The sequence below is a fragment of the Sceloporus occidentalis genome, unplaced genomic scaffold (assembly GCF_023333645.1).
Source record: "Sceloporus occidentalis isolate IW3139 unplaced genomic scaffold, rSceOcc1.0.p SCAF_28, whole genome shotgun sequence".
In the NCBI taxonomy this organism is placed as follows: domain Eukaryota; kingdom Metazoa; phylum Chordata; class Lepidosauria; order Squamata; family Phrynosomatidae; genus Sceloporus; species Sceloporus occidentalis.
Window position 1 is genome coordinate 11239467 of NW_028317008.1, and position 24522 is coordinate 11263988.

At 38.9% G+C, this 24522-nt stretch overlaps 2 protein-coding genes across 2 annotated transcripts in view; one reads left to right on the forward strand and one right to left on the reverse strand.

Annotated features, from left to right (window-relative positions):
* The window catches only part of LOC149299809 (plexin-C1-like), a 48044-nt gene extending 43063 nt beyond the window's left edge, over positions 1–4981 (forward strand). Inside the window, exons 18-21 of the mRNA XM_089486109.1 lie at positions 3932–4079; positions 4177–4317; positions 4398–4472; positions 4865–4981. Coding sequence (XP_089342235.1) covers positions 3932–4079; positions 4177–4317; positions 4398–4472; positions 4865–4981 — 481 coding nt within the window. The remainder of the gene's footprint in view (positions 1–3931; positions 4080–4176; positions 4318–4397; positions 4473–4864) is intronic.
* Positions 4982–6324: 1343 nt separating this feature from the next.
* LOC149299810 (centrosomal protein of 83 kDa-like) lies at positions 6325–18737 on the reverse strand. The gene is made up of 15 exons (XM_089486110.1): positions 18604–18737; positions 18263–18413; positions 17740–17832; positions 17062–17193; positions 16639–16890; positions 16045–16176; positions 15505–15619; positions 15229–15373; positions 14885–15034; positions 14730–14805; positions 11935–12092; positions 10972–11101; positions 9925–10028; positions 7319–7484; positions 6325–6462 (listed from the first exon to the last, which is right to left on the reverse strand). Exons 1-15 carry the CDS (start codon positions 18735–18737, stop codon positions 6325–6327), a joined length of 2076 nt encoding a protein of 691 aa, XP_089342236.1.
* Between the last annotated feature and the right edge of the window lie 5785 nt (positions 18738–24522).

Sequence of the window (24522 nt, forward strand, 5' to 3'; positions counted from 1 at the left end):
GGCAGCATCAATACACAAGGGGGGCAGCTAGCTTGGTTTCAGCATGTACTGGCTGACTTGGCATGATAGGAGTGTGATTGCTAACAGCAATCACAGTCCCATCATGCCTAGGTTCCAGCACTTACACATCCATGCTATCACACACTCATTCATTCATATACTCATTCATTCACAGATTCATTCCCTCAATCACACATACTCATTCAAACACCCTCTCCAGCCGCACTGCAGCTCCCTCGATGCCGCTCACTGACTTCAGCAGGGGGCGCGGCCTACCTCTGCGTTCTCTGGTACTGTACAGAGGAAGCAGGACTGGAGCAGAATCATGTGATGTCACGTGAACTCTGCTGGGTTCCGCTTCCTCTATGCAGTACAGAAGACCCTCCCACAGGTAAGTAGCAGGGGTCTTGTTGTAGCAGGGCTCGAGGTGCAGCCCGCGTAAGATCGGTTGCCCTGGCTGCATGTTGGACGCCCCTGCTCTAGACTCTTGCTTTGATGTCTGAACTTTTGAGGCCCTGCTGTCAAGAGATCACTGGTTTTCAGGATTCCCTTATTTCTACCATTTCTTAGAGCTTGGAAGTCGGTGTCCATCAGACCCTACTACAGGTTGTGAGGGAACTACCTTCCATGGTGTAATAAGCCATAAGTCTACTGAAGACAACCCTTTGAGAACCTTTTTTTCAATCATCTTTACGTGGTGTTCATCCTTCCTTTTCCAACTCCCCCGACTGACAAGAAGCACTATTGGACATGGCTAGTCCTCTCACATTGTATGTGGATAGTTCTGCCCACACAAATTATTTGTATGGTCATCCACAGTAGTCTCAAGTAGAACAATTGCCAACTTGATCATCTCTGCAATCATAATGTATGGTTTCTGGGGTTGTAGCCCCCTTTTATTGTCAAAGATGTTTCTAAATGAATTGTTAGAGGGATCAATGCAGCTGCTACCCGTTTCCCTGGACCAGCCTGGTTTTTCTATTTTTATGCACTTTTATCACAGTGCCTACAATATTTCTGGTCATTTTACGATCAGAAACTCAGCTGAGTTAACTACATTTTGTTACGTCTGGGTTTCCCTTTAGTGTAAATTCTACTTTTTGCTTATTTTGGAGATGGACATTTTTGCCACTAGACCTGTCACTAATTGTGACCCTTGAGTAAATGAGTTACAAGTAAGTGAAATCCCCTTTTCACCCTCCATTTACATCCCTGCACTTTGAGAAACACACAACCATGTTTAAAATAGGGAAGAAAAAAAACAATTTTTTAACAGAAATACCTTTTCATTAAGAGGGCATTAGTTCCCTAAGGTAATGAGGCCACTATTTTCAACAGAATCATTGTTGATACGTTGTTTTGTATAATGTCTAGAATGTAAAAACAATTATCCAAAGCAGAACATTAACCCCTTCGCGACCTTTGCCGGTTCAGGACCGTCATGACAAGAAGGTCACTAAATGACCTTTGACGGTCCTGAACCGTCAAAAAATTAAATAAGCTTAGAAAGTGTTCAACGATCACTTTCTTCGCTTAAACGGCGTTACTGTAATGCCTCGATGTCGAGGCATTCAGTAACGCCGAGATCGGCATCGGGGGCCATGTCTGGCCCCTCCCCGGGGCGTCAACAGCCGCCATACATTGTATGGCGGCGGACGCCCGTTTTAAAAGCGTTTAGGAGGCGATCAACGATCGCCTCCTAAACTTAAATGGTGTCGCTGGAATGCCTCGATCAGGAGGCATCCAGCGACACCAAACACTTACCTTTGGATGGGCTGTGACCGCTCCGGAGAGCGGTCACAGCCGCAGCTGCCGGTGATCTTCGCCATCAGCAAGATGGCGGCGGCCCGGGAAAAAAACCAATAAAGAAGAAAGAGTTCGCTAGATGGTCTCCAGACCCTCTAGAGAACTCTGGCTCCACTTGCAGGTTGAATACAGGTACTGCATTCAACCAAGCAAGTCAATGGAACCCAGCTTTCTAATCACTATGTGATTAGTAAAATATTCAAAAAAAAAATAAAAAATGAAAAAAAAATTTTTTAAAAAAGTGCTAACATTTAAAAATAATTATGCAGTGATGTCACTTGATGAACCATCCAGTACCAGCAAAATGTGTAAAAAAAATATAAAACAAGTATTAAAAAATAAAATAAAAAAATAAAGTTTATTATTTTGAGCAATTGCTAAAATTTCTCAAAAATCTCAACAAAGAGTTAAAATAAAAGCACTTCAAATACCCAAGGGGTGTCTAATATATAAAAAAAAATGGCTGATGGGGTAAATTGGAGTGGCCGAGCTCAAATATAGGGCATAGGTACAGACTGACCAAAATGGAGAAAAAAAGCATTTTTAAATCTCAAACAACCCGACAAACCCACTGCACTCAGGAGATGTTCCTGAACACACATTAGGGTGTTGTTTGACAGTGACATATACCAGAGCCTGTATATCTATAACTAAAGTACAATTTGTGTGAAAAAAAATAAAAAAAATTACTATTACAAAGTTTGACAAAGTGTAGTTCTATAATTGGTGCATGGAAAGGGTTAAAATAACAGCATTTGGAATACCCTGGGGTGTCTAGTTTTCAAAAATATATGGTTTGAATGGGTTAAATTGAGTTAACCCGCTTCAAAGATATTCCAAAGAGGAGATGGAGGCAGAATGACCAAATGACCACCTGGATTACGCATGCCCCAAAAGTAGCCTTTTACCAGCCAAACAATCTGACAAACCCATGCATGTTGGGTATCGCTGTACTCAGGAGATGTTCCTGAACACATATTGGAGGGTTGTTTGACAGTGACATATACCAGGACCTGTATATCTATAACTAAATTACAATTTGTGTGAAAAAAAAAAAAAAAAATTACTATTACAAAGTTTGACAAAGTGTAGTTCTATAATTGGTGCATGGAAAGGGTTAAAATAACAGCATTTGGAATACCCTGGGGTGTCTAGTTTTCAAAAATATATGGTTTGAATGGGTTAAATTGAGTTAACCGGCTTCAAAGATATTCCAAAGAGGAGATGGAGGCAGACTGACCAGATTTGTTAAAAAAGATTTGGAAATCATAAAACGCTGCTTGTACTTATTGCCCTATAACTTACAAAAAACAGCAAAAAACCATAAAAACATTGGGTATTTCTAAACTCAGGACAAGTAGTAGAATCTATTTAGCTAGTTTTTTTACTTGCTTTTTTAGGTGAGTAAAAGATTTTTCAAATAAAAGTCATAAAATTTGTTTTTTTTCAATTTTTCACCATGTTTTTTTTATTTTTTTTATAGTAAATAAGATGATACGATCAAAATAATGGTATCTGAAGAAAGCCCATCTTGTCCTGAAAAAAACAATATATAACTTATGTGGGTACACTAAATGGGTGAGGAGAAAATTACAGCTGAACACAAGCACCACAAAAGTGTCAAAACAGCCTCGGTCCCACAGGGTACAAAACGAAAAATGAGCCCGCTCCTTAAGGGGTTAAAAAAAGAAAGGCTACAGACATTCTATATGGAATGGAACATAATAAAAAATGGAAACATATTAGTTTTTGTTTGTAACCTGGCATCTAGGTACAACATACATCCTAGGTCCTTGAACATTATACCATATGAATGATAAAAAGGAGGTCTTGAATGTTCATAGTGTGGGGCTAAAAATGAGACATGGGGGCTTAAAAGGTAAGCAGAAGTAAACTGGGGTAAAAAAAAAAAAAAAAAAAAAAAGAGTAAAGAGCTTGAAAGAATTATCATAGAAAGGAGAACTAAAGAGAGAGAGTGTGTTTGTGAAATTGATGAAGACACTACATTTCCCCAGAATTTCTGATGATGTTACTGAAGAATTGCCTTAAGTGATGCTATATGAACTCATATCCGATTAACTGGCAAAATATTTTGTATTATGTTTGTCTCTCTTTATATTCTTAGTCTGCCTCTACGCTTCTGGATTAATATCCTGAAGAATCCACAGTTTGTTTTTGACATTAAAAAGACTCCTCTCCTGGACAGCTGCCTATCAGTGATTGCACAAGCATTCATGGATGGATTTTCTCTAGTTGAACAACATTTAGGGAAGGTAACGAACAATAATTTCATCACATAGATTGGCTTATTAATAAATAAAGTTCATTAAACAACGTTTCTGTCCATAACAATTTTTTTTCAATGCCCAGTCAGCACCAACCAACAAGCTGCTTTATGCTAAGGATATTCCGATGTTTAGAGAAGAGGTTAAAGCTTATTATAAAGATATCAGAGATGCACCTCCTGTGTCACATGCAGAATTAAAGGAGTTCTTGACCCAGGAATCAAAGGTATATTTATAATAGCAAATTTACGATATTAAATCCAATACAAACATATTATAACACTTTTATCCTTGTATCATTTTTAGAAACATGAGCATGAATTCAAAGAAGATGTGCCTTTGCTGGAGCTTTACAAATATATTGAAAAGTATTTTGAAGAGGTATGTACAAAGCACAGTCAATGAAGCTATGTGTTTATTCAAATTTTAATTAAATCCAAGATCCAAAGGTCTATAAAGATCTTTGTAGTATGTTTTTAATGCGTCCTCAGGCATTTAATGTAATATTCATTCACTCCTCGCAAGCCTAGAAGCCAAGAGGATGGGGAAGAGAAGGGTTTGACTTGGGTCAGGCTTAGGGTAGCAACCTCAATAAGTACATAGCTGCATAAGACTACATCAGATTATTCTAGTGTTCATCACTTATATACTATAGTATATATTTTGCCTATTTGTATTTTGACATTTCATTCCTGATAATAAAAAATTATTGCATTTTTCAGTGATAGAAGACAAGCTGCCGTTCTCTTACTATTTTATAATTGTCATTGTAGGTCGTGAGTACACTAAAAAGAGATGCTGGATTTGAAGTAGAAAGAGAGCAATTGTTATTGCTAAAATCACTATTCAAAGAGAAAAAGAGTTGCAGTTGGGAAGAGGTGCAAGAATAGCCCTGAGTGCGAAATTGATTTATAGTCAGCGTATCAAAAACTGTATGGATGTTTTTATTAGAGTTGAGAAACAACTAATAATTTAGATAAATTGATCTGTAGATAAAAGGTAATTTGATGTTGAATGTACATTAGACAGACAACAATTCATTACTGTATGTATTAAATTATATCTACTTTAGCCTTAAAAAAATTGCAAGATATTTACCAAAATATTTCTGGGAAGTAAATTTTGTGGTCTATGTTTCCGTAAACCTGCTTTACAAATGGCCAATATAAGCATTATTGTATAGCCTGTAAAAGAAAATAAAAAAGAAAAAAGGCTGGACATCTGGATCATTTTAAAACATTTTGGAGCAATCATTGCACAGGTACAATATGTGGTCTTCACTCAGCTAGGACCATGAGGCCTAGGGTACAAAGTAGCATATTCTATTGGGACTGCATTGTGCATGAACACCACTAATTTAGGCCAAGTTTAGGCAGGCAGTGTTTTGACCTAGATGGTTTTTCAATCTCTTGAGGTACATCTCCCCTATTCTCATAGTAGACATGCAGTAGACATGGATGATTACCCCTTTGAAAGTTGGGTGCTTACATGTATAAAAAAATATATATTTTTTGCATGTTTGCTCCTTCAGTATTTTTGTAAAATAAACTAGATTAGTTAACATAGCTGCCTTCATTGTTATGATAATTATTTATAGTTTTTAATCATCCCTGGCTGATTAATAAAGTTTGAAAGCTGAAAGCAACGCTAGCGAACTCACAAATCATTCGTTAAAATAGAAAATGTATGGTGAAAGCACAGAGGAGAACCAAGAACTGCCATTAGCCATTTTTATATACATTATTTTACTAATTTTTTTTTTAACATATTAAACTCAGAATCTGAATTGAACTAACTACATGAAATCTATTGAAGTGAACAGCTTGCTAGGAATGTAACAATACTCAGGGCCGCCTTTAATATTTATTGATTATTTGATGATCTTTAGGCCTGGTAACTTGGTTGTGTTATTTTGATAGTAAAAAAAAAAATAAAAATAAATGGCTTAATGCGTTCGCAATGAAAATTTCAATTTATTAATAATTTATATAAGAATACAGTAATAACAGTAATTATAAAACATAAAAAAAAAATATCAGCTCTCACTCCATACTTTTGCTTGGCAAACAATATTTTTGTTCTTAAAATAGGATCTGTATTAATTGGATGCCCAGAGATTTGCTCGCTAGGTGTATATGTGGATTTGTGCTCAAGTAGCTTAATGGCAAATATGAATTTAAAGTGTGATCTAGGTTTTAGAACAGCTCATTGAATCTGGAACATAGCATCTACACTATGACTCTGAAACAATGCTGGCAAGACCGTCATGTTGTACAGGAGGACCAAGTTCTTCTAGTTGTTTTTGCTGTTCACTTTCCAATTCATCCAGTCGCTTGCGAATCAAGGACAAGTCTCTTTGATGCTGCTCCTCCTAGTAAGGCATACAAATGAACCTTACATTTCATACAATAAATAACAATGTGATATTACTTAGATCAAAGCTTCACAAATCTCAGAAGCCATGGCCCCTAATTTTGTGTGATATTTTATTGTGATCTCCATGGGTGTGCAACTTTCTGAGCTAAACTATCGTGATTCCCAATTCCCATTTTGCGTGCAGAGAGTCAAACTTTAGAAAAGTGCTGTATGAAACTGCAATCATATAACTTTTTTGCGGCTTTTGCTCTAGACCTTCACTAGCACACGCTTGTATACATGATCAATAATAAAGAATCATAAATTTAGGCATGGTAGTGTGAAGTAGACACATTTTATTGAAACAGCCTGTGTGGAAAGGCCTGATTTCTTGCAAAGTAAAGGGGTCAGTCAAAAAAACATTAATAATTTAAGCATGGTCCAACAGGGCTGAGGGGTTGAAAGTGAGGGGATATATACTAAAACTCTCTATACCCTGTTGTAGACTCTGTTCTATGCGTGTGTATATCCAATAAATAAATGGGACACAAACATTAATAGATGTCTCATATATAGAAAAAGACAACCCACAGTTTATGTATCAAATTCATTCAAATGTGGTGGATGTTACTGCTAGATGTTACTGTAGAGAACTCTACGTTCTCTAGAAACGTAGAGATGCATATTTACTGCTATGATTTAACCTGTGGACACCTTTGTACAAAGTGGGGAGTGACTGTATGGCTCATGATAAGAAAAGCGTGCTTTAAGATCTATAAAATCTAAACACGTAGAACTTCCTGTAAGAGTTTATAAAAGTCGGATGACCTGCTGCCTCCTAGCAGACTTTTTGCACTTCTACAGTAGTTTACCTGGATACTGTGGGTAGGTAAGTCTGCTCCAAGTAGTGCTGAAGATGTCATTCCCGATACTGGTATATTGGGATCTAACATTAAACTTCGAAATTCGTTATGTCTGCGTTGCAGATCCTTCAGCTGTTTCTTAAGTCTCCCATATTCTTCACGAGGAACATTTTGCCTAATAGTAGCAAGAAAATTGTTACATCTTTAAGAAATGGCCAGTAAGGGTTTGGTGTAATATATATATATATATATATATATATATATATATATATATATATATATATACACACCGTATTTTTCGCTCTATAAGACGCACCTGCTGATAAGACGCACCTAGATTTTAGAGGAGAAAAAAAAGGAAAAAATATTTTGAGCTAAAAAATGGGCTAAAATATTTATTACAATAACTGAATAACTTAACATGAACAATAGCCAACAGCAGCATTAAGAACCATCATTACTGTAAAAGATAAGGTCTCTAGTCATTGGGAAATCCCAAAAATTCCTCACAACTGTCCGAACTTGTCACGCTCAGTGGCTCACTATCACTGGTGTCAGGGTCTTCATAAAGGACATCATCCTCTGAACCATCCAAGGCATTACTGATGCCACATTTCTTAAAGGAACTTACAACCGTTTCATCCTTCACGGCTTGCCATGACGTTTTCACCCACTCACAAACTTGAGTGATGGTAGGCCTTTTCATTCTTCCAGTGGGTGTCAGGTCATGATTCCCAGCAGCCATCCACTTGTTCCACTCCTCTCGCATGAACACTTTAAATGGCTTGTTAAGTGAAACATCCAGAGGTTGCAACTGGCTAGTAAGCCCCCCAGGAATGACAGCTAGATGGGTCTTTGCTAATTTAAAGATTTTTTTTGTGTTGTCACTGATATGTGCCCTAAACTGGTCAAGTACTAGTAGGGCAGGTTTCTTCAGAAGCCCTCCAGGGCGTTTGGACCACACTTTTTCTATCCATATTTTCATTCCACCTTCATCCATCCATCCTTTCTCATGACCATGGACAATAACTTCACGTGGGATCACCTCTTTCGGCATGGTTTTTCTTTTGAAAATTATCATTGGAGGCAACTTGGTGCCATCCGCACAGCAGGACAACACAACAGTATAATGGGTTTTCTCATGTCCTGAGGTCTTCACAGTTACGGTTTTTGCACCTTTCACATCAACAGTCCTTTTTGATGGAACATCAAAGGTTAATGGGACTTCATCCATATTTCCAATCTGCCTTATTTCAAAGTTATTTTTCCTTTCTTGCATCAATAACAAATTTATGGAAAGACAGAATCTTGGATTCATATTCTTTAGGCATTTTTTGCGCAATTCTAGTTTTGGTGCGCATAGCAAGGCCAGATCTTCTCATGAACCTGTAGCACCATGATGCTGATCCAGTAAAGTCGTCAATGCCTTTCTCTGCAGCAAGACGCTTGGCTTCATATCTTATCATTTTCGTGGAGACTGATAATCCATTGTTCCTGTGATGTATGATCCACTCTTTCATTTCTACATCTATCTGTGGCCATTTTGCAGTATGCCTACGAAAAGTGTGTTTGCTTTTATCTGCTTTTTGCAGTGCTTCCTCCTGTTTCCTCCATTCCCGTATCATTTTTTCAGTTGGAGGTGGCCCAAACTGTCTTTCAGCTGCTCTGTTTCCATGTTCTTTGGCGTATTTTACTACCTCCAGTTTAAATGGGATTTTATAGCTTAGCCTTTTCTGCTTTGACATCTTTGTAAAATTGGATGCAGCAGGAGACTACGGTAGTGTTCTACAACAAAAATGTAATGAAAGAACTGTCATCAAGAGCTTCCATCTGCCCAGGCACTATTGTGGGGGGCTGGTTGCTGTATGGGACACTACATGTACATGTATGTGGGGTTGCCCTAAAGTTGCACAGCCCCACATACATGTACATGAATGTGTTAAACTATCACAGAGTGATTCTGTGTAGTGACAGTTCAGACAATTCATGTTGTCTTTTACCTTTTTTTTACACTTTACTGTTCACTCTCTTCTCTCTTCATCCACATGTACCGGTATACAAGGTGCAAAAATACACTTCCCGTCATGCCTGCACAGAAAAAAGCTGGTCAGACATGATGGGAAGTGTAGTTGGACTACAAGCGCCGTACTGCGCATGCGCCGGCGCCATACGTGACACGGCGCTTGCGTCAAATCCCCCCGTCCTCTCCATCCAGTCCGCCCTTAGCCGTCGCAACGGACCAGAGAAGAGGAGAGGCGGCGACAGAGGCGGCGGTCTCCAGATGAAGACCTCCCCTGGACGGCGAAGCGAGACAGAGACTGTCCGGGACACTTTTGGTGAGTATATCGTTGCCCCCCCCCCTCCCTGCCTGCATCTTCGCTCCATAAGACGCGGCTGATTTTTCATCCTACTTTGGGAGGAAAAAAACTGCGTCTTATGGAGCGAAAATATATATATATATATATAGCTATGCTACGATTGTTCCAAATATGAACATGAAAAGCACACTTCAAACATCTGGAAAACAACTTTCTGCCCATTGCCACAAGGCATGACCTATTAGCTACTAACACATGCCACAAGCAGTAGCAAATAGAGTTAAATTGAATGCTTACTGATTTAATAGGTTGATTTTTGCCTCAAGTTCTTCTTTTGTTGCCTCAAAAAGTTCAATTTTTTCTTCATATTGTCTGCACCTTCTTTCATTTATGGCTTTTCGCTGTGGGAGTAAACAATGAATGCACTGAAAATAAAAATGACCTGTCCGTCTAAGAACATTATATCGTTTACCAGTGGTATAAAGTGTAAATTGAAACAATTCTACTTCCTTGCATGGTCGTTAATTGCTAAGACAAGTGTAACCAGTGCAATTACTACTAGGTAAATACAGCACAAAACCTAACCACCTAACTTTTAAAAAATGGCACACTAGAAATATTGTATTAACCAAAAAAAAATGTTTCTGTGAATCCAAGTATGCAACAGATTTTATATATATTGTGACATTCATGTATGATTGGTGGTGGAAGGGAGGTATGTTTCTCCTAGATTCCTTTCCTATGTGAAGTAACACCAGAGTCTTCCACCTGCTAGGTGATTAATTTAGGTGAATGAGAGGGCGGATATAAAAGGGAAGCCAGGAGGGCAGATAGCTCTCTGGCTGAGGACACAGAAAGCCTGTCTGTGGGAGAGACATGTGAGTAAAGCGAGTAAAGGTTGCTGGACATATCATGTTAAGTTGGCAGAGAGAAGCTCTCCAGCTGGTAGTGAGGGACATCCTTTGTATAGTAAGTGCCGGACAAGGTTTTTCTTTTGTTGCTGTGTTATATTTTTTGTCTTTGCAACCTTTCCAATAAACCTGACCCTGTGTCAGATTGCACAAACCTACTGCTGTTTGCCTGGTGTGAATGAAGACGGGCATGTGTCCCTTGTCCACAGTGAGGGGCGATCCGAGACCTACCTCACAATATATATATATATTATATACACACACACACACACACACACACACACACTAGGTTCCATTGTAATAAAAAACAAAACTATCCTGTTTCCCCAACAGATTTATGTACTTGGCCCAAAAGTGCAGCCATTTTATGTTCACCGAGTAGTTACATTTTCTTCTCAAATGCCATTATTACAATTATCACATAAATTGTTACCTTCTTCTGGGCAAAAGAAGCTCTCTGCAATTTTTCCTTCAGGTGATTATACTTTTCTTGCAACTGAGAAAGTTTGTCTTGTAGATTGTGCTTTTCCTCTAGCCAATCTATACGGTTCTCCTCTAATTCTCTGCAAAATTTCAAAAATGTGTTTCTGAACTAAATTGTATCTTCTGACTCAAAAAATAACCAAATGTATTAAAAACACAGGATAGTTAGACACTAACAAGTATAAAGTGTAATCTGGTGATATATATAGTTTGAATACTGTAACCATGGACAATTACTATGTTACATATTACAAAACAACAATACATGAACAAAAAGAAATCTGTCTTCTAATAATACGCAGGACTCCTTATTACAAATTATTTTATTTATAACTATAAAAAGTTGTTATATTACTTTTCATAGCTTTCTTTTTGTTCATTTAGTTTGAAAGGGACTTTGGCAGTGAACCATTTTAATATTTTTTTTGTTATATACACAAGGCACACCTTATTATAATCAGCACCTGAATTTCAAGAGCAAAAAGCTTACAGAAACTTAAACAACCACCTATGTGGCTATGTTTAGCAAACAAGTCATGAGCAATTTATCAGCTAACCAAAAAATAGTTAGAAGAGTTTGATGACCCCATTGGTTATACACCCCGTTGTCAGGTGTCCCAATACGTTTGTCCATATAGTGTATAAAACATAAGTTAACTCTTCAAAATAGGAGCATTGTCATTTTTTTTCATCTATCAGATAACACTATGTTAGGGCCATAAAATGTGTTCTTTATATAAGGTTAGCTAGGGGATACACATATTGTGAGCATATACCTTGTTAACACACACAGAGAAATGATCATGCCAATCCGCTAGTTTATGTTTAAACTTTATATTTGTCAATTCAAAACTATATATATTCACATGGCCAAGCAAAAGAATAGCAATAAGGAAACTTTTTTGTCAAATACTTTTCTGCTTCTTTCTGGACCCTTTCTGCGTGGCCCCTGGTGTTTCGAATCTCCTGCCTTAAAGAATCCACCGTCTCCCGGAGCTTTTCATTAGCTCGCAGCAGGTTATTTTCAGACTCAGAAACAGAACTTATTTGGATTTTCAAGTCATTCATTTCCTGTAATGTGAAAGAAAAAAACTTATAACCCATGGTTCTATGGACCAGTTAGCAGGACACCTTCCATGAATCATTCAATACAGTTATGGGCAATGTACATGTTTTACCAACTATTTGTACCACCTAAAGCTTTTTTTTTGTTTTTTTTTTTATTATTATTATACATACAATAGCAATATGTTTTTTAAAGCTCAGCATCAAAACAGAAGTCAAAGGGTTTCCGGACTGATGACCTCAGTAGTTTGTACTAGGGATTGGCAAGGAGTCACCCTACCTCCTCTTTCCACAGGTCGACTAGACTGACAATAGTGAAGGAGCAGGACCAGTTGGCGAGATCATGGATCTCCCTCTAACCAGCCCAAAATAAAGGGAGCTCAAGGTCTGTTCCAGAGTTCCATACCAATGTCAGTAATTGATGCAGAGTGCCGAGGTGTGATGAGGCAGAGGCAGATGTCAGAAGAGAAAGAGAGATGTGTGTTTGTTTCGGCATGCATTTGCAAAGGCAGTTTACATGGATCCGCCATAGCATTATGCGCACCTGCCTAATACTTTGTAGGTCCCTTTGAGGACAAAATATTCACTTGCTGACTAATATATCCCACCCGCTGACAGGTGCCATAATAACAAGATTATCAGTGTTGTTCACTTCACCTGTAAGTGGTCATAATGTTATGAGCTGATCGGTGTATATGTGGTATTTTGACATCTATCCATTATTGTTAGTTTTGGACCCAAGGGGAACAGAGTGATTCACTCAAACACATTTTTAACCCAAGGGGACTAGTTAGTATTTAGTAGTTTTGAATAAAATGACAGTGTCGTTCATTAAATCTATCACATGTGAAAATGTCTGCCATTAACCATGTCCGTGCCTCATAACCATACAGATGGAATGGTAAGATGTGTGAGGGCCAATACAAGTCCAGCAAAGCCATCTACAAACACATAAAATCCCTCCCGTTCTATTACCTATCATGAACTGGTATCAGTAGCCCAGTTGCTTAAACCCACTCCAGTGTAAGCGAGTGAGTTCCTTCCTTGGATCAAGAGTATGTAAATATGCAGGGCCGGCCCGACAATGGAGCCGAGTGGGGCCGCCCCAAGCCCCCTTTTTTTTTCAAGCGAAAGAGAGAGAGAAAGAGTACCCGCTCGGCGCCCCTCTCTCTCCTCTGCGGCGAGTCTCCCTGTTCGATCTCGGTGCCGGCTTGTAATGCTGAGTGCCGGAAAATTACCTCATTTCCGGCGCTCAGCATTACAAGCCGGCACCAAGACCGAACAGGGAGACTCGCCGCAGGACTGCTGAAAGGTAAGTACAAGGGGGGGGGCAGCGACGGAGGGAGAGGAAGGGTAGATAAGGGGGGTGGGCATTTTAAAATTCGCCCCAGGCGCCATTTTGCCTTGGGCCGGCCCTGTAAATATGTGTTATCGCTAGTTTCATGACATCAGATCATCAGTAACCTGGATGTAGAGAAACGAGCTAGGAGGCTATACATTGGATTTGGATGAAATATTTTAAGCAGCAGATCTTTCATTTGCCCATTTCAGTAGCCATCTTAACTTTACATTTTTAGGATCTAATGGTTTCTGTGACCTTCCCTTTGGTGGAAAATGTTTTTGCAGCATTTGTGAGGACTGTGGCAGAAATCTAAATGATATGCTTGCTGTGCCACAAATCTTAGCTTCCCTGAGGTAAACCATTCCCTTATTCTTAACCCCTTCATGACAATGGCCGATTTTATTTTTTTGTACCCTTTGTGACAATGGCTGTTTTAACCCCTTAACGTCCAAAACACAAAAACGACTAATGACGTGCCTGGCACGTAATTTTATTAAACAATCTTAATGGGGCAATAAAAGCACCGTTTTGCTATTTCAAAACCATTTTTTCCAAATCTGGTAATTCTTCCCCCACGTGCTATTTTAAGTATCTTTGAAGCTGGCCAGTGAAATTTACCCCATTAAACCATATATATTTATACCCCAGGGTATTTCAAATGCTACTATTTTAACTCTTTCCACTCTCTGTCAAACCTTGTGGTAGTCATTTTTTCGCATTTCTTTACACACACACACTTTATTCAGGTATGAATGAACAGGTCCTGGTATATATCCCTGTCACACAACACATAATCAATATGTTTGGGGCAAAAGGGCCACATTTGGGGCATGCACATTTTTCAATGTTGAACTCTGACATTTGGTGATCCACTGCCCATGCTCTATTTGGTACATCTTTGAGCCTGGCCAATTCAATGGCAATCGTTAATCACGTCCTAAACTCTTAAACGGGCGTCCACCGCTATACACGTTGACAAGGTCCCTGATGCCGATATCGTTGTTGCTGATTGCTCGGCACTCAATTGTCACTAACTGGATGTTTGTGCACAACATGCCCAGACAGTCAATTGTCATCAAGGTGGTTAAATAAAAGAATCCCTACACAATAACACTGATCGAAGGAAAAAAAACATGTACATGTAAATTTAATAAATTAAGTTCTGCTGCAAGTCAATTAAGTTCTGCTACCCTTTAATTTTAGCTAACACGCTGTGAGTCTTACTTCTTTCCTCAATCAATCATAAAAGCGAACTGATACTTTTCATGGTTCTAATAGTGTTCTTGTAAAACAAGGTATACCTGTTTAAGTTCTTCTTGGTCACATTTTTCTTTTTGCAGCTGCTCAATTAAAACTATTTGTTGTTGAATATTTGACCTGAAAATTAAATGAAATGTTTATTTATATTTCTAGGTATAATATATGTTACTAGATGCCTATTTGCTGTCAATTTTACCTCAGATTCTGAAGTTCCCTTTTAGCGGACTCCTCCGCGTTCCGAGCAACGCGTATATTTTCTTCAAGATGACTAATTTCAGACTGCCATTTTTCATCTTGTTCCGCTTTGTATTTCTCAATTTCTGCAATTCGGTTTTCCAACTCCAGTCTAAATAAGCACATAAATGCTGCAGTGTTTGTGTGTGTAATATATATAATTATATATTGCAAATCTTGTGGAATAATTAAATGTGAGGGCCACACAAACAAGCTGTGCAATGCCAGGCAAACAATGTTTAATAAAGGGGGGGGGGCACACAAACAAATAGCAAGATGCCCAAAAGAATACATTTGCTCACAAACCTTTCATCCTGGAGTGCTGCAACTTGCTGAAAGCCGGCTTCTTTGGCAGCCTGAACTTTGCGTACTAACTCTCGCTCTTTTTCAGCCAATAATTCTTTATGACGTTCCAACGTCGCTTTTAAGATTGTATTTTCAGTTCCCACTGCTGCAAAATTAACATTTACAGAAATTAGCACAGATTAGAAGTAAGGCAGGAGGTTTAAATTTGCTTTATATTATATATAAAAATCAACATTCGCATACAGCAAACAGTCAGAATTAAAAAAAATGATATACCATCTAACTGATTTTGGATCTTGTCCCGATCTCTCTCCGCTTCATTCTTTGATTTTGCCGCTTCTAGTTTAATGTTATCAGTTTCAATTTTGTGGGACTGTTTAAGCTCATCAACCTGTTTAGAAAATTAACAGTTCGGTCAAAGGCAATATTACTTTTTCGAGACAGAATATTTAAAAATACGCAGTTGTTTTTGTAGCCGTACATGTCTTCCTCGCAAGTACTTTTTCCAAAAACCCCTTGAACATTGAATGCATGAACAAAAAGGAAGCTCATGCAACTCTGTATACTAATACTTTATTGAAAATACATGTGCTTCATACAGGTATGAGAATTAGAAATTGGGAATTAAGATAGTGATTTGCCCCTATTAAGACTTTCCCATTTAATCTATGCTTGTCTGTAGGACTTTGCAAAGTGGTCAACCTGGGGGCTAACTTTTGGTTTTGGCATCAAGAAAGAAATACCTAAAATGTTTCCGCATGCAGGGATAGTGGGCAATGCTCTTGAAACAGACTTGCAAAATCACTAACTACATACCTTGCTAGCTAGATTGGTAACCTCACGCTCTGCCTTGTGTAGCTTGGTTGTGAGAGCAATATTTTGTTCTGCTGCAAGGTGCAGCTCTTTCTCCAAACGCTCCTTCTGCAGTTTCAATGACTGCTTTTCAGACTAGAGAGATTGGACATTCATCATTAAGCAGTAAAACATGCATGGATCTAAAGTAAACAGAAACGACTGCAGATTACAGTCATTTGTAATATCTGAATGTATATAGATTGCGAGTCATTTTCTTGAAAGACAAATTCACCTGGGAACATATTAAAAAAAACTTTGTGCAGGGTTTCAAAGATTTGAAGTCAGGTTCAAATACACAGAAAAAGAGTGGTAATAGAGGCTTATCACATGGATAAAGCTCAAAAAAATGCCATCACAAGTAGTATGAAAATAATTATATAAAAGAAAAGAAAAAAAAAATTCAGGATGGGACTGGACGACAACTTCATGGGACAAATGGTTATTTACGGTCAAAATAGAAAGGAGTTTTATTAATAAATTATTTTTTTAAAAATAGCGTTGCCTCTTCTGTGCCCTTTTTCATGAACAGATCAGTGTGTATAAAAATGTGTTTACCTCCAGAGATCTCATTGATGCCTGCGTGTCAATCATCTGTTGAGCCTGTGTCCTTTGAACACTTTCTGCCTGGGTAGCATGATGTTCTTTCTCTGCTCGCAACTCTTTCACCTCAGCTTCTAAATCTTTTAATTTTTGACATAGATGGGCTTTGTCCCTGAGGAGGACTTCCACACGACTGCTGTCTCTTTTGGGATCAACAGTCATCATTTGATTATACAGCTCTTCTTTATCCCTTTCTAGCTCCGAGATCTACAAAAGTAAATAAATGTCTATTGGTGTTACTTACACAACTGTCTTCAAACCTCCTCCATAGGAATCATTTTGTACCCATTACTAGCATTGTGCTACAATGGCAGTTCCAGTAATAATAAGCATTGCAATAGATGTTTGCCTGTGAAAGAAACAGTATTTGTGCAGTACCTCTGTTTCATATTTCAACTTTTGCTCTTCTGAAATGCGTGTACGCTGATCCAATTCATGTTGAAAATGTGATTTCAAAAGAGTGTATTCATATCGGAGTTTGTTGTAATCTCCTTTATACCTTTCAACATCCTATATGAAAGAAAAAAGATGCTTGTTAGCACAGGTTTTTATACTCCTTTAATATAAACAAATTCAAATATAATATATATGTGCACACACACACACACACACACACACACACACACAGTTCCATTTATAAATGAAATAGCGAAGAACAACTCAACTAAATCAACTAGAGAAAAACACACTCAACTGGCTTAACTTGAATAGAGGTCTATATCGGAGCCCAAAAACTCTTCTTGATAGTTTTGAACCTCTGAAACATTCCTTGTTTGCCGGAAAGCTCAGCTCAGTTCATGTCACATACCCTTTTAACATATACATATTTACAAAGCTAAACAAAAGCTGGGAGTTTTTTGATACAAGCATAAAAACTGGATACATTCAAGGATTTCGGCACGAAGGGTTAAGTATCATTCATTATTAATACTATGTGATGTCATGTATACCTGGCTCCTGTACTTTGATCCTGCATATACACACACACACGTTTTCTAACAGCAATGTCCTCTAGTAAAGTTAAGCAAGGATAAATATATAACCGCTGGCACTCACTTCTTCCAGTTTTTGTAATTGTTCCTTCATTGGAGCTTCTATATCTTTTTGAATCTGTATTTTCATATGTTCTATTTTCTGAGGGGAAGGTACCTATAATTCAGAGATACTGTTAGAAAGACTACCCAAAACAACAAGATAATAATATTATTATTATTAATAATAAAAACACAGAGAAACACTAGACCCAACATTTGAAAACAAATTTTAAACACTTTTGAATCCACAAAATCAATAAAAAAATCCAATCAGTAATTAAATATTCACTTCCATAATTCTTTTATCCACTGCCTCCAAAAAGATATACATATTTGCTTGTAGACTGCATCAGACAGATATTTTAGAAATGTTATTTTCTTTCTCTGGTTTCATTCCTACAACACATAGTGATGGCTCAGAAGTCTACTGAGAAGGTTTTTATATATATATATATATATATATATTTATATATATATATATATATATATATATATATATATAGTAAATACAATCACATCTAGCACATCTATTTATGTCCACATACCTGTAGCTTAAGCTCTTCCACTTCTGTTGTTTTCTTTACTAGTTCTTCCCGCAGCTCTGTGAACAGTAGCTGGAATTTCTCAATCGTATGCTGCTTCTCAGCCAAATCTCGCTTGAATTCCTGTTGTGATCTCGCATGGTGATTCTGCAATCTACCAAGAAATTACACAGGATCACACTCAACCTTTAACCTACTAACAAGAGGCTCAAAATGGGTCAAGAAACGACTGATCACCCAACAAAACAACCAGGTCAGAGAGGGATAAAGCGGCAAATTCTTATCGAGGCCCACAGAAAATGTCTATGAAATTATCTGGAAATCAAAGAGAAACTAAAATGTACCGTATATTTTCTTCCTTTAAAGTTAGGTAGTGGGTCTTGTAAATCCCACATCTCTTTCTTTCATCTTCCATAAGTTCCAGTAGCTCCGCATCTTCGGAAGAGACACCAGCGCTTCCACTGATTTGAGGGAGCATGATCTTTCCTTATTAATGTGCAACCTTAACAAAGCACAGAACAATGATCATTCAGAAGCTGCAGGTGTATGTCTTCAGCCCTCTAAGGATGATATTGTGCATGTCTCCTGAGACAAGTGGGAAGCGCTAAATAAAAAAAATATTAGAAAAACAAGTCGATCAAGTTACATCATTATTTAATGGGGATTCGTAGACGGATAATCTACAATTGAGGTCTGCATGTGCTGAAAAATAAAATATGCTAAATTACTTAGATTAGGAAAAACCTCTGTGGCTCAGACACTGATAAAAGAGGTTTCTCATGGATTATATATATATATATATATATATACACACACCCCACCCAATACAAACTTGCTGCTGTACACATGGGAGCAGATATCTCCACCCTCAGCATGTTACAGCCAGGCCAGGAGCGTCCTGTCCCCATGGCAACGGAGGCACTCTCAGCTCACCCACATATGCCCTTCTAACTAGAGTACAACGCAAGCTTATCTGTGTAAAATGCCCCGTCAGCAAAGCTACCTGCACAGCACGAACCCAATAAATCCATTATCTTCAGAACCTCAAAGTGATGCAGCTCACCACGTTATAATCACACGTTATAACCACCAACATCATACAGGACTCTTCAGCTACTGCTGATTATTTTTACTTTATTACAGAGAATTCATTCCTACTTCGGTCTTGGGGTGATTGGCAGCCGATGATATTTCAGAAGCTATCGGCATTCATATAACGCTCTAACATATGCTACACCGACAAACCATTACCCCGCCTCTGCCCAAAGTGTGGCACCAACAGCATACAAAACCGTTCGCTCTCACGGCACTCGAGTTACTTACCGGTAATATCACATAATAAACCGACGTAACTACAAAACACCAATAATTCGCTGCCTCTCCTATCACTCAACCGTCACATATTATTTAAAAATGGCGCTCTAGCTCCTCCCCTGGTCTGAGATTCAGCTCTGACCACGCCCCTATTTTTGACGCACAACGCTGTCGCCCGGCGACTTCGAGACGGCATACATTCTGTAATGCGTGTTTCTCTCAGGAAGATGTATGAATGTATAGCAGGAAGCTCTGTGGCTATAGGTTGGGCGCTGCTCCATGACGGCAGTGGGGGTTAGTGTGTGTGTATGTATTGGAGCAGAGCGCGCGCACACAGTAGCTCATGTTAATGGAGAGAAGGGATAACGTTGTACCGTGTTAACCCGTTATGGACCGGGTTGTGTTTTGTTTTTTTTGTGGTGTTTGTGTTTAGCTTTTTCATCGCTCTCATTTAGTGCACCCACTCAAATAATATTTTTTTTTTTCCCAGGACGGGAAGGGCTTTGTTTCCATATCATTATTTTGATCAGATCTGATTAACTATAAAAAAAAAATGTGGAAAAAATTGAAAATCAAAAAAAAAACCTCTAAAATATTTGAAAAATCGTTTAATCATCTACAATAACCTACTACATAGATTCTAAGATTTGTCCTGAATTTATAAATACCCATTTTTTAGGACATCTTTGAAGGCGGCCAATTCAATTTAACCCTGTCAAACCCAGTGTATTTTAATTGCTGGTATTTTAACGCTTCCCATACACATTGTACTTAATCTCTCGCTTCTGCCCATTCCTCACCCAAAAAGCCCCCCCCAAAAAGGCTGGTTCATTCCCTTATTGTTTCCCACCCCAACTATTGCAACACTTTTCTGGTTAGTATCCCCCTGTCTCGGGTCTCTCATCTGCCATCTTTTCAAAAATGATCTTCCTGACACAATGCCCTTCTGGCTCCACTGGCTTGCTACTACCTCAAGAATACATTTTTTAAACCCTTGTGCTCACATATAAGCACTCTATAACACTGCTCAAAACTCACTTCTTTAGCATACCATCTTTGTAGCTAGATTTTACCTGCCACTAATACAACCCCCACACTACCTCTTCCCTTTTCTCCATACCTTATGTTTCACACCCCATTTCCCCATTGTAAACTTGAGAGCAGAGCCCTCTCTACCTAATGTTTCCGTTTGTATTCTAGTCTCGTCATTCCCCTTTGTTGGCAATATATTAAATAAAAAGTAATAATCGTAAATAGACCCCAACGAATATAATGTATTTGATTTATAATTGTACCAACAATTTTCACAGTGCTTCATACAATACAATATAGTGCTGAAATTGTTTAAAGCCTCTCAGCAGTTTCAGAGTAGAAACCATGGTGGCAGTAGTGCACCAGAGATTTTGTGAAAAACAAGCTGAATATAATTGTTTTGCTTATTATTATTTTTTTTAAAGTATTTTAATTAACCACAAGGAGTATATATCATTTTGTATAACACACCGCAGGCACTCCCTCTATAGCTTTCTTTTTGTTGTGAATGCAAGGTCTTGCAGCAAGCATCGGCAACAGTTGTTAGAAGCACAAGCAAAGAGACATGGAGGTGTCAAATGTTTCACCACCCAGGCCTTTCTCATGTGGATGCTCCATTCATCTATCATTGGATTCATATAGTGTACAGAGTAACAATTATAATTTATCCCACCTGTGTGCAGTCTTCGACTTGGCTGTCGAGAAAACTTTTAAACTCCTCAATATTTGCATTAGAGTGTGTTTACTAGACTTGTGGTTGATGGAGAAGGCAGTTGTAATATTCCTGTGAGCACTGAGCAGGGCTGGTACAAGGATTTTTGTCATCCTAGGCAAAAGCTAATTTGGCCGCCCCCCTTGGCTCTGCTCCTTGTATACCGCCCTAGAGGGTGGCATCATGTGTGCACGTCATATATATGCCCCTACCCACATTGATGGCACCTTCATTGCAGGCATATATTATAGGTTGCACACCCCAAAGGCCACCTGTATTGCACACATAGGGCTTGTCCAGAACCCAGATTGCAGGTATAAGACTTGCCCCAGCACCAAGATTGCATCAACAGAACTGCTCAGGACTGAGATCTCCTCTCATATCTCCCTTCTCTTTAGTCCCTCATCGCTCCTCTTTACATCCACCCTTTTCCCCATATCTCTAACCTTTCTGTTTCTCCCTCCCACTTTTCTCTGCCCCCTGCTTTCTCATTAGCTCTCCTCTTTTTTCTTCATCTCATCTATCCCATTTATGTTTCTCTCCTCCAATCTCTCTTTATCTCTGCCTTTTCTCATGAATTCCTTCTCCCCATCTCTCTCCTTTTACTTTATCTCTCCCCTTTGTCCACATCTCTTGTCCTTCTCATTATTTTGTGGCACACACATAGGCACTTGTGACTAACACACATGCACACACGTTGTGTGACCCTGCCTCCTCCCTCTCACGCCTCAGTCTATCACAGGGGAGCAATTTCCCCATTCCATCCCCCCCCCCCACACCCCAATGTGCTGCGCCAAACTAGGACTGCGCTGCGTAAACTGTTGGCGCTATATAAATAAAAGATAATAATAATAATAATAGGACGTCTAATGCGGCGTTGGCAGAATCACAAAGAAGTAGTGGGTGCTGATTGGAGGGAGATCCACGATCTCCCCAACTGGCCCTGCTCATCCAGCAGATCTGCACGTGGGCACCTCCAATACAGCAGACTGGAACGCCCCTGCAGTCAACTGAATCCCGGGTGTGGTGAAACCATACATGCGTTTTTGAACAAATACTTTTCTTGTGTGAACGGGTACCTTATCTGCTCATTAGGTTAGATGTAATCTTGGTGGTGTACCAGGTTGATGTCATTCAAGCATATAGTTTACTAAAGCACAAGAAATTGTGGTCCCGAGTTTCATCTCCATGGAGGTCTATGTGAAAAGGTTAAAGTGAATAAAGGACATTTTAACCTCCTTTGCTTACTATCAGCTTAAAAGTGTAGGCAATGGCATATACAGACATGTCATTACTAGGGCCTGAGAGACAATCTATGGTTAGCACATTAATGTATACTCTTGTGAACACTTGTTCAGTCATCCAGTAAGGTTTCTGGTAACTATTGGACTATGACAAATGCTAAATGATTTGGGAGTAAGAGTTTAATATTGTCCAATAGCAATTTCTCAAAATTCCACACTGCTCTACAACGATGGTTAAATGCTATACCCATAAGGAAACAGGCTTAGAATAGATCTCAGAAACTCCTAGCAACAACTGTAAAACAGATGTTTTCAAATTATATTTTGCTGTGTACTTATGCACACAAAAAATGGCATTGAATAACGAGTCATCACATCCTGATGCCACTTAATTACTTTTGGCATGTTTTTTTCACTCTTCGTTTTTGGGTAACAGCCGTCATGTGTAGACAAGACAAAAAAGCCTACCTTGTGTCACGTATGATTGTATACATCGCTTGCTATTATATAAAGCGAGTGCATCAAAGTGATCTATATAGCTAAGACATAAAGTGTATATAAACAAAGTGTTCACCGATCAGCCATAACATTATGACCACTCACATGTGAAGAGAATAACACTGATAATCTTTTCATGGCACCTGTCAGGGAGTGGGCTATATTAGGCAGCAAGGGAACATTTCGTCCTCAAGGTTGATGTGTTAGAAGCAGGGAAAATGGGCAAACGTAAGGATCTGAGTCATTTTGACAAGTACCAAATCTTGCAGCTCTTGTGGGATGTTCCCGGGCTGCAGTGGTCAGTACATATCAAAAGTCATCCAAGGAAGGAAAAGCAGTGAACTGGTGACAGGGTCATGGGTGGCCAAGGCTCATTGATACACGTGGGGGGTGAAGGCTGGCCCCTGTGGTCAAATCCAACAGACGAGCTACTGTTCAAATTGCTGAAAGAGGTAATTCTGGTTCTGATAGAAAGGTGTCAGAACACACAGTGCATCGCTGTTTGTTGCCTGTGGGGCTACATAGCAGCAGACCAGTCGGGGTGCCCATGCTTACCTCTGTCCACTCCTGAAAGGGCCCACAATGGGACGTGTGCATAAGAACTGGACCATGGAGCAAAGGAAGAAGATGACCTGGTCTGATGAATCACAGTTTCTTTTACATCACTTGGATGGCTGGATGCATACGTGTCGCTTACATGGAGAACACATGGCACCAGGATGCATCCATGGAGGCTCCACCTCAAAGCTTACAGGACTTAAAGGAGCTACTGCTATAGTCTTGGTGCCAGATACCACAGCACACCTTCAGAGGTCTAATGGAGTCCATGCTCAATGGGTCAGTTCTGTTTTGGCAGCAAAATGGGGACCCACACAATATTAGGCAGAGGGTCATAATGCTATGGCTGGTCAGTGTATAATTTAAATGTAAATAAAGCAGGTTGTTCTAAATGTGTTACTCAGTTATACAAACAGCTATGGAAAGGTCGGAAAGTCTTGGAAAAGCCCTACCCCCCAACCATGCCTCAAATCAAAGCTAAGGTTTGCACATTGTTATCTTAAGCATTTGAGGGGAAAAAACTAAACCAATGCTTCCTGCTTTCTCTCCCCAACAGTATATGTGCTGGCAGTGTCCATAAACATGTATATTATACACATCTTATAGGCGTTCTGCACAGTCAGTGCTTACACATATTAGCACTTCGTAGGGTAAGCACAGCTGTAGTATCTGTTATGTAGGCCAAGGTCATGATACAATAGTATAACCTTACACCCTTCTCTATGGAAGCATGGCAGCTATCTAGAACTGCAGTTTATGTCGTGTCATGAATCCAACAAACCAGCAGAACAGGCAACTATAAAAATGTTTATTTTTAACATTTCTCATTTCACTGCTGGTGTCCAGGTGCCCCATAATGCCATCATTCACCACCTGACAGGAAAGTCAGCCCTTTTCATAATATT